Below are 9,313 nucleotides of genomic sequence, written 5' to 3'. Positions count from 1 at the left end.
AAGGGAGGAAGGAAGGATGGAAGGAGGGAGAAAGGAAAAGAGGAAGGGAGGAAGGAAGGAAGGAAGGAAGGGAGGAAGGAAGGAAGGATGGAAAGAAGGAAAGGAGGAAGGGGGAAAGGAAGGAAGGAAGGAAGGACAGAGGAAAGAAGGAAGGTAATGCGGTGGAAAGAAGGAAGGGAGGAGGGAAGGAATGAATAAAGAAAGGAAGGAGGGAAGGAAAGAAGGAAGGAAGGAAAGAAGGAAGGAAGGAAGGAAGGAAGGGAGGAAGGGAGGAAGGAAGGAAGGATGGAAAGAAGGAAAGGAGGGAGGAAGGAAGGGAGGAATGAAGGGAGGAAAGGAAAGGAAAGGAAGGAATGAAGGAAGGAAGGAAGGAAAGGAAAGGAAGGGAAAGGAAAGGAAGGAGGGAAGGAAGGAAGGGAAGAAAGGAATGAAGGAGGGAAGGAATGAAGGAGGGAAGGAAGGAAGGAACAGTCAAAACAGACGGGGTCAATTTGACCCGGGAGGACGACACAAAGATTAAACTCATTTTTTGGTCTATTGTTAGATTTTAAAATATGAAACTTCCCATTTTATCACAACTTGGAGATTATTTTTGTAGCTTTCAGGTTTTACATCCATATAAAGTAGTTTAAAGATCATCATCTCACTGCTTGTGTTTCTAAAACTAAAGCAATTAACCCTTTAACATATTGTTCATATTCTGACTCATAATTAATCTCTAACACCAATTCACATTCATAAACTCCCCGTTGGTCATTAATCAATGTTGGATTAAACCTCAGTGAAGCTGTCAGACTGTATTCTTTCCATTTAAAGGAGAATATAAAGAACACAATAGGTTTGAATGATGCATTTTATTTCCATTTTTTATATCCTCTGTGTTGCATTAGGAAAAGTCCAGCTAATTGAAAACATGTATAAATCACTTTCACAGCTCTCAAATGTAATAAATGGGTCAAATCGCCGAGGGGTGCAATCCGGCCCGCTTTCTAACTCTTGCCCCCACTGTTCTTTTCCTTCCTTACATTTGTCCTTCCTACCTTCCTTTGTTTCTTCCTTTGTTCCTTCCTTTCTTCCTTCCTTCTGTCCTTCCTACTTACCTCCCTTTTTTCCTTTCTTCGTTCCTTCCATCTGTCCTTCCTCTCCCTTTCTTCCGTCTGTCTGTCCTTCCTCCCTTTCTTCCCTCCTTCCTTTTGTCTGTCTTTCCTTCTGTCCTTCCTTCCATCTGTCCTTCCTACTTACCTCCCTTTTTTTCCTTTCTTTGTTCCTTTTGTCCTTCCTCCCTTTCTTCCTTCCATCTGTCCTTCTACTTACCTTCCTTTTTTCCTTTCTTCGTTTCTTCCATCTGTCCTTCCTCCATTTCTTCCGTCTGTCTGTCCTTCCTACCTACCTTCCTTTTTTCCTTTCTTCGTTTCTTCCATCTGTCCTTCCTCCTTTTTTCCGTCTGTCTGTCCTTCCTACCTTTCTTCCCTCCTTCCTTTTGTCTGTCTTTCCTTCCTTCCCTTCTTATTTCCTTCCTTCCTTCCTTTTGTCTGTCTTTCCTTCCTGTCTTCGTTCCTTCCTTCCTCCATCTGTCCTCCCTCCCTTTCTTCCGTCTGTCTGTCCTTCCTACCTTTCTTCCCTCCTTCCTTTTGTCTGTCTTTCCTTCTGTCCTTCCTTCCTTCTGTCCTTCCTTCCATCTGTCCTTCCTACTTACCTCCCTTTTTTTCCTTTCTTTGTTCCTTTTGTCCTTCCTCCCTTTCTTCCTTCCATCTGTCCTTCCTACCTACCTTCCTTTTTTCCTTTCTTCGTTTCTTCCATCTGTCCTTCCTCCCTTTCTTCCGTCTGTCTGTCCTTCCTCCCTTTCTTCCCTCCTTCCTTTTGTCTGTCTTTCCTTCCTTCCCTTCTTATTTCCTTCCTTCCTTCCTTTTGTCTGTCTTTCCTTCCTGTCTTCGTTCCTTCCTTCCTCCATCTGTCCTCCCTCCCTTTCATCCTTCTGTCTGTCCTTCCTACCTTTCTTCCCTCCTTCCTTTTGTCTGTCTTTCCTTCCTTCACTTCTGCTTTCCTTTCATCTGTCCTTCCTCCCTACCTTCCCTTTTTTCCTTCCTTCCTTTGTTCCTCTATCCTTCCTACCTTCCTTTTGTCTGTCTTTCCTTCCTTCCTTCCCTTCTTATTTCCTTCCCTTCTTATTTCCTTCCTTCCTTCATTCCTTCCTTCCTTCCTTCCATCCTCCCTTCCTTCCTTCTGCCTGTCCTTCCTACCTTTCTTCCCTCATTCCTTTTCTCTTTCCTTCCTTCCATCTTTTTAACAATCCGGCCCACATGAGATCAAATTGGTCTGTATGTGGCCCTTGAATGAAAATGATTTTGACTCTGCTCTGGAGAATAGTTCTGTGTAAGGCGATCGCTACTGAGCATGTGCAGTAACGCTCTTCTATTTACAGAGCTTCACTAGTTAGTTTTAAAAACCACATCCTCGACATTTGTACATAGTAAGGCTGTTTATTTTCTGCTTTACACAGAACTACTCTCCAGAGACTCAAATCGCTGTTATTAGTCATTGAATGAATATTATTATTATTATTATTACTTCATGAATAAAAACTTGTCTCCTCTTCTTCCCTCCCTGCAGTTCTTCTCCATCGTCCTCATCATATTCATCGCTGAAGTGGCAGCCGGAGTCGTGGCTCTGGCCTACTCTTCATTTGTAAGTTCTCCACTTCACCTCTTCCTCTCTCTCTTTGTTTTTTTTTTTTAATTTATATCCACTCACTCCTCATCACACTCCCCCCCCCCCCCTCTGCTCCTCTCCACTCCCTTTTCCTTTGTCTGTTAATTCTTCTCGTCCCTCTCTGTCTTTCTCTTTCACCCTCTCACCTCTTCGTCCCACTCTCTGGATTTTATCTCCATGTAAATTCTCCATCATAGCGGCGGCCATCATTGAATTACTGCCTTTATGTCCGCCTCACTACATTCGGCTACTTAATGACTCCAGGATAGCCCGGGGCCGTGTGCACTGTCACTCACTTTGAGCAATTTATTACTCTGGAATATTGAAGCTAAAGCATTTTATATGCAAAACAGCCTATTTACATATGTGTCCCCCTCGCACACACACACGCACACATGCACACACACACACGTGCTCCATTTCCATTTAGTTCCACGTATAATAATTACAAGGATTTCAAATGAGCTATGTAAAAAGGAGGTTAGTGAAGACCGGGATCCTAATAAAGAAACTAGAAAGTGGAGTTTTTTATCCAATCAGTGGAGGTATCTGAGCCCCCAGGAGCGAGGGAGGTAATCTAACACACATCCATCTGCAGGGAGGAGCTGATGAGCGGAGGAGAACGGACTCCGGCACTGCTTGGGAATTTCATTTGTTTGTGTGTGTGTGTGTGTTGCTGGTAAACGAGATGCAGCTGCAGCAGCCGCCGCCGCACGCTGCAAGAAATATCTGACACTGTTCTCACCTGAAAAACAGCTGAATTAGTCTAATGTTGAAACGCCTGAAGCTCCATCCAGTATCTTTATGCTACGATGCCCCTAGTGGCTGTGCGGTGTATGTAGCAGCTGTGAACTCTCTCTTGCATTGTGTAATGAACTCGGTACAAATTGCCACTTATGGCTCCAACCAGCCGTTTATTCTGGTAACAACAGTGATATTACTGTAAATCTCCCACAGCCAACTTTATGATAATAAGCTTCCCCGAAAATACTAAAGCTAAATGCTCGTTAGTGTGTTACATCACAGAGATTTTTTTTTTTTTTTTATGATGTGGGTGCAATTGTGTTGTCACAAAGGCATTTGCTGCAGTCGTTATGAGCTCATATTAACATACACAGTACAGAAAATAGACTTTTACCAATAAAAACAACCTTATTAAGGCATTTCAATCAAGTTTATGACAGATCAACATAGCATGCAGTTACACAGGAAGATATTACACACAGCACACGAGTCCCACGAGGGAAAATATGGTGTATAATGAATACACAAATACATCTGTTCTTCTACCAACAGCCAATATACATTTATTTTAACCCTCCTATTGTGTTAGAGTCAAGGAAGGAAGGGAGGAAGAAGGGAGGGAGGGAGGGAGGAAGGAGGGAAGGAAAGGAGTAAAGGAAAGAAGGAAGGAAGGGAGTAAAGGAAAGAAGGCAGGGAGGAAGGAAGGACGGAGGAAGGAAGGAAGGAAGGTAGGAGGGAGGGAGGAAAGAAGGAAAGAAGAAAGGGCGATGGAGGAAGGAAAGAAGGAAGGGAGGAAAGAGAAGAACAAAGAGAGGAAGGTAGGGGGAAGGAAGGACAGAAGGAAGGAAGTAAGGGGAATGGAGGAAGGAAAGAGAGAAGGAGAGAGGAAGGAAGGAAGGAAGGAAGGAAGGAAGGAAGGAAGGAAGGAAGGAAGGAAGGAAGGAAGGAAGGAAGGAAGGAAGGAAGGAAGGAACAGTCAAAACAGACGGGTCATTTTGACCCGGGAGGATGACAGGAAGGTTAACCAAATCTACAATCCTTCCCTGACTTAAACCAAGTCGTTTTTTCTATATAAACTAAACCAAACATCAACTATTAACCAACATTAACATGATTGTGTGATTTGGAAAACCTTATTTATACCATAAAATGTACGTTTATGTGCTCTTCATCCATATTAATGTGATATCCATGTTCAAATTGCACCAACGTCAAATGGAAAAAATCATGATTTCAAACAGAAACACTGATAATGAATCTCTTCTGGGGAAAAGTTTGAGCCCCACTTTACATGGACTTACTCTAGAGTCAAAATGATTAGTTCATTGATTGATTAATTGGGCAACTGTCCGAAAATATATAGGCGACAATTTTGACAATTAATCCCTTGCAATGTTTAAAGCAAAAATTGTGATAATTTCATGATAGTAAAACAACATCTTCATATTTTTTTGGCTGTTGGTCAAACAAAACAAGTCATCTGTTGTGAATATGGGCTTCAGGAAATCATGAGTGTCATTTTTCACCTTTTTCATACACTTAGTTATCAATTTATTATCACAGAAAATAACTTTCAGGCCTCAGAGTACTGTTATACTGGATTAATAACATTTTTCTCTCAGTTTTTCTGTGTGAGGTTTGATGAAAACTAAACTTTAACACAAAAAAGCTCAATATAAACTGTAAAAATGAAGAGTCCCACTTTACAACCTGGACCACAAGATGGAAACTGGAGTCAAATTTCTAAAAAAAAATTGCAATGAATCAGATTATTTTGACCCAATTGATCCAGATCGTATCTATGTTTTAAGTCGATATGATTCAGTTTATTCAGTTTGAAGACTCAGCAACAGACAGAAATCATGAGGTGAAGTCTTTTTTTGCAGTGTGCAGACCTGCCTTAAACTTCTCTCTTTCTTTTTCATGTTAAATCTCTCTGTTCTCCAAGCTGTGAATGTGTGTGTGTGTGTGTGTGTGTGTGTGTGTGTGTGTGTGGTGTGTGTGTGTGTGTGTCCTTGGAGGCCGAGCTGCTGCTGCTGCTGAGGCGGTTTTGTCGGAATAAATCTACCCCATCCCTCGCCTGTCATTTACAAAAGCAGCGCTGACCAAGACGAGCGATGTAAACGGCATCTGGCGGGAAGCAAATCAACAACAGCGAGCGTGCCGTTGTGTAGGGGAGAGAGAGAGAGGGAGGAGGGAGAGAGAGAGAGAGAGAGCCATAGAGAGAGAGAGAGAGAGAGAGAGCGACAGGGAGAGAGAGAGAGAGAGAGCGACAGAGAGAGAGAGAGCGAGAGACACAGAGAGAGAGAGAGAGAGCGAGAGACACAGAGAGAGAGAGAGAGAGAGAGAGAGAGAGCGAGAGAGAGAGAGAGAGAGCGACAGAGAGAGAGAGAGAGCGAGAGACACAGAGAGAGAGAGAGAGAGAGAGAGAGAGAGAGAGAGAGAGAGAGAGAGAGAGAGAGAGAGAGACACACACACAGAGAGAGAGGTGTGTGTCAGCTATTGTCTGAAGCTCAATGAAATGCGAGACATAACTCACAGATTTGTCTCCTTTAAACAGATCCCAGATACGATTTAGAGTCAATTTAACGCACTGTTTGTTAGCTTTAGCATCATCTGTTCATCACAATCACAAAAGGACATCATCGTCCAGTTCCATCACGGATATGACTACCGTGTGAGAGCAGCTGTCCATCTCCTTGCTTTTTTTGATAAGAGACAGTAAACACAATAGCATTGGAATAATGAATATGGGCAATATACATCCAATATGCATATATATAGGCGTCTGCGTCGGTAAGTAAGAGACAGGAGGCATAGACAATGAAAGGAGACTAATAAATCTATTCTGTTCTACTTATCTGTAGCATAAATCTGCCTTTTGGCCGCCGGGGGGGGGGGGGGGGGGCCTTCCTCAGCTCATCTAAACCAAAGAGCCAATAACCTTCAGGTGGTCGAAATAACTGAGATTTAATAAGCAATTCCAGCAGGCATTATGAGAGGCCGTCAGTGGTCATGGTTGTTCTTTCTCCTCCAAGTGATTCGGAAGTGACCAAGGGTTGGAGATTTATTACTGGGGGGCTGATATGGACCTCAGAGCAGATTAATGGAATAGATGTGTGATGCTTACGTTTAATGAATCAAGCCGCCGTCCGTGTCTACTTAAGGGAAGAGGTTTTTTTGTAGTAATCCAATACAGATTACTGTTTGCTTTAATCCCCCCCCCCCCCCCCCCCATCAGGAAGAGGAAAGATTAGCTTTAGGGTGATTAAACTCAATTACATCTGCTTCATCATTAATCAATACATTTGGGTTATCAATGGGGGGCCGAGGGGGGTGATGTCAGTCGTAATAATATCACCAGACTCTGTGGTTTCCTTCAGCCCATTGTTCTGGTCAGTTAAGTTTTATTTATTCAGGAAATGTCATTAAGATCAATATCTGACCTTTTATACACAAGATAGCAATAACACAGTTCATTCACATCACAATCTGCTTGGTGATCGGTTGAATGGAAAATTAATTCTTCATATTTTAAGTCATATTTTAAAGACAAAAATGCTTAAATGTGAATAGTTTCTGGGTTTTTTTTTACAGTAAACTCAATATCTTTTGGTGTTGGATAAAGCGAGACATAGTAGAGCACATTCTGCCGTTTTATAGACCGAACGATGAATTGATTAATCGATAATGACAATACATAAAATGCATCATTGTACATACTCACTAGCAACATTTCTATCTAAATGCATTGCACATTTCACAACAGAGAAAATGAATTTATGCACATTTCTATGCACTTCCGTTTCGTGAATATTAGTGGTGCATTTCAGTTGTCCACATTTCAACTGGAACACTCCTGGAAGTCGGATGATCCTCACCAACCCCCGACCTTAAAGTCCGTGTAAAGTAAGAATAAATATGTGTTCTGAGTTTGATATAACCACCCTGCCAAATTTGAACCCCTACCAAGTGTCACCTGTCAATCAAAGTCACCACCTCTACCAGAAACATGGCTACGTCTGAGAGCTTTCTGCTGCTAACTCAGCTGCTAGCTCGACAGATAACTCGGATGTTAGCCCGGCGGCTAGTTCTGCAGCTAACTCGGTGGCTAGCTCTGTGGCTAACTCGGCGGCTAGCTCTGCGGCTAACTCGGCGGTTAGCTCTGCGGCTAACTCAGCTAACTGTAGACTGTAGACTGACTGTACCATTTATCTCTGTAGTAGTAGTAGTGTGTGCTGAATGTATTTATACCTCTACAGCAGCAGTAGAGGTATAAATACATTCAGTACACACCACTACTACTACAGAGATAAATGGGACACAGCATAGGAGTTGGTTTGTCAAGTTAAACCAATAGGTGGCGCTAAATTTCCAGTTTGTGCCATTAAACTACTGCAGAAGAAAAAGACACAATGAGATGATGTCATTAAAAGAGCGGCAGTCGAAGCTCAATCGATGGAAAATCTTGAAACTTGGATGGAAATATGACATTGCTGTTTGCTACGTTATACAGTCTCCTCATGTCTCCGCACAGATCTGATGCTTTCAGCTCTTCACTGACATTTCAGGCACATTATTCATGTACCTCATCATTTATTCACTCACTCACGTCTTTTTGCTTTGCACATTGTGGCATTTTTATTTCATTGTTTCTCCAACTTTAAATCATTTGCAAACTGAAAATCCAAATAAAACTGGTGGAAGGAAACATATCACACATGCTATAAAATATATGTTTTACTATTGACTTTTTAACTCTTTCATGCATGAATTACGATAACCTCAGTCAGGAGTTGGTTTTTATTTCTCTTTAGGCATGAAAAATTATATTTGAACTAGGGCTGTGAAATGATTAATTTTTTTAATCGAGATTAATCGCAGAATTTCCATAGTTAATCACGATTAATCGCGTTTTGAATTGCATGTTTAAAATCCTGTTATTTTACATTTGAAGGCAGTTTTTAAGCCCATAATGTAAAGCATTTCTTACCAGAGTGTCTTAACTGGGAATCAATCACGGCTCTGCTGCGACTCCCAGACTCCAAAATGGTCCTTTGGTGGAGCTGAGGCTGGCTTGGCTGCACCTGGGTGTTTAGCGTTGAGGTGCTAACTCAAACTCCACGTACTCCGGTGGTAGTTAAACTCCGTTTGACACAGGTTGCATTTTACTTTTGACTTGTCAACTGAAGCGTCTGGAAGTGTTTTAAAGTTAAACAAGCCGTTCAAAAGTCCAGTAGCTCTCTTACTTTCCATCAGCGCGGTAGGTTTACTGCAGGAGGCCACTTCAAAGCATAGCGCTACAGCTAGCTACGGGTTTGCATTAATCTAATTGCGATTTACAAGTTAACGCTGACAGCCCTAGTTTAGCTTAATTTTCTTTCTTCAAATGACATTATAATAACATAAATCCATCATCTGACCGCTATGCATGAAAAGGGGTGATATCAGCTAAAACGTAAAGACCTTCTTGCAACTTTTCTTCAATATTCTGGCATTTCTATTCGTGTGTGTGTGTGTGTGTGTGTGTGTGTGTGTGTGTGTGTGTGTGTGTGTGTGTGTGTGTGTGTGTGTGTGTGTGTGTGTGTGTGTGTGTGTGTGTCCTTTCTCATAACAAAGCGACTCTAATGAGCTTTCTCTCCCTTTATTGCTTTTCCTCTTAAGAACAATAACCAATTAGCAGCCGGTGAGTCACTACAGAGGCTGTAAAAAAAGATATTGATAATTATTTTAAAAAACGGTAATGTGGCGAAGTAGCATCATGCGATCAATAACTCACGAACCTGAAGATTTTTATTGTGTGTGTGTGTGTGTGTGTGTGTGTGTGTGTGTGTGTGTATGTGTGTATGTGTGTAAGATG

General features: G+C 41.9%; 1 protein-coding gene across 1 annotated transcript in view; it reads left to right on the top strand.

The window, feature by feature from the left end:
• Positions 1-9,313, top strand: part of LOC128362333 (tetraspanin-1) — a 20,541-nt gene that overhangs the window by 567 nt on the left and 10,661 nt on the right. Inside the window, exon 2 of the mRNA XM_053323075.1 lies at positions 2,611-2,685. Coding sequence (XP_053179050.1) covers positions 2,611-2,685 — 75 coding nt within the window. The remainder of the gene's footprint in view (positions 1-2,610; positions 2,686-9,313) is intronic.

This window comes from Scomber japonicus, chromosome 7 (assembly GCF_027409825.1).
Source record: "Scomber japonicus isolate fScoJap1 chromosome 7, fScoJap1.pri, whole genome shotgun sequence".
NCBI classification, from domain to species: domain Eukaryota; kingdom Metazoa; phylum Chordata; class Actinopteri; order Scombriformes; family Scombridae; genus Scomber; species Scomber japonicus.
This window is presented reverse-complemented; position numbering and strand designations above follow the sequence as displayed.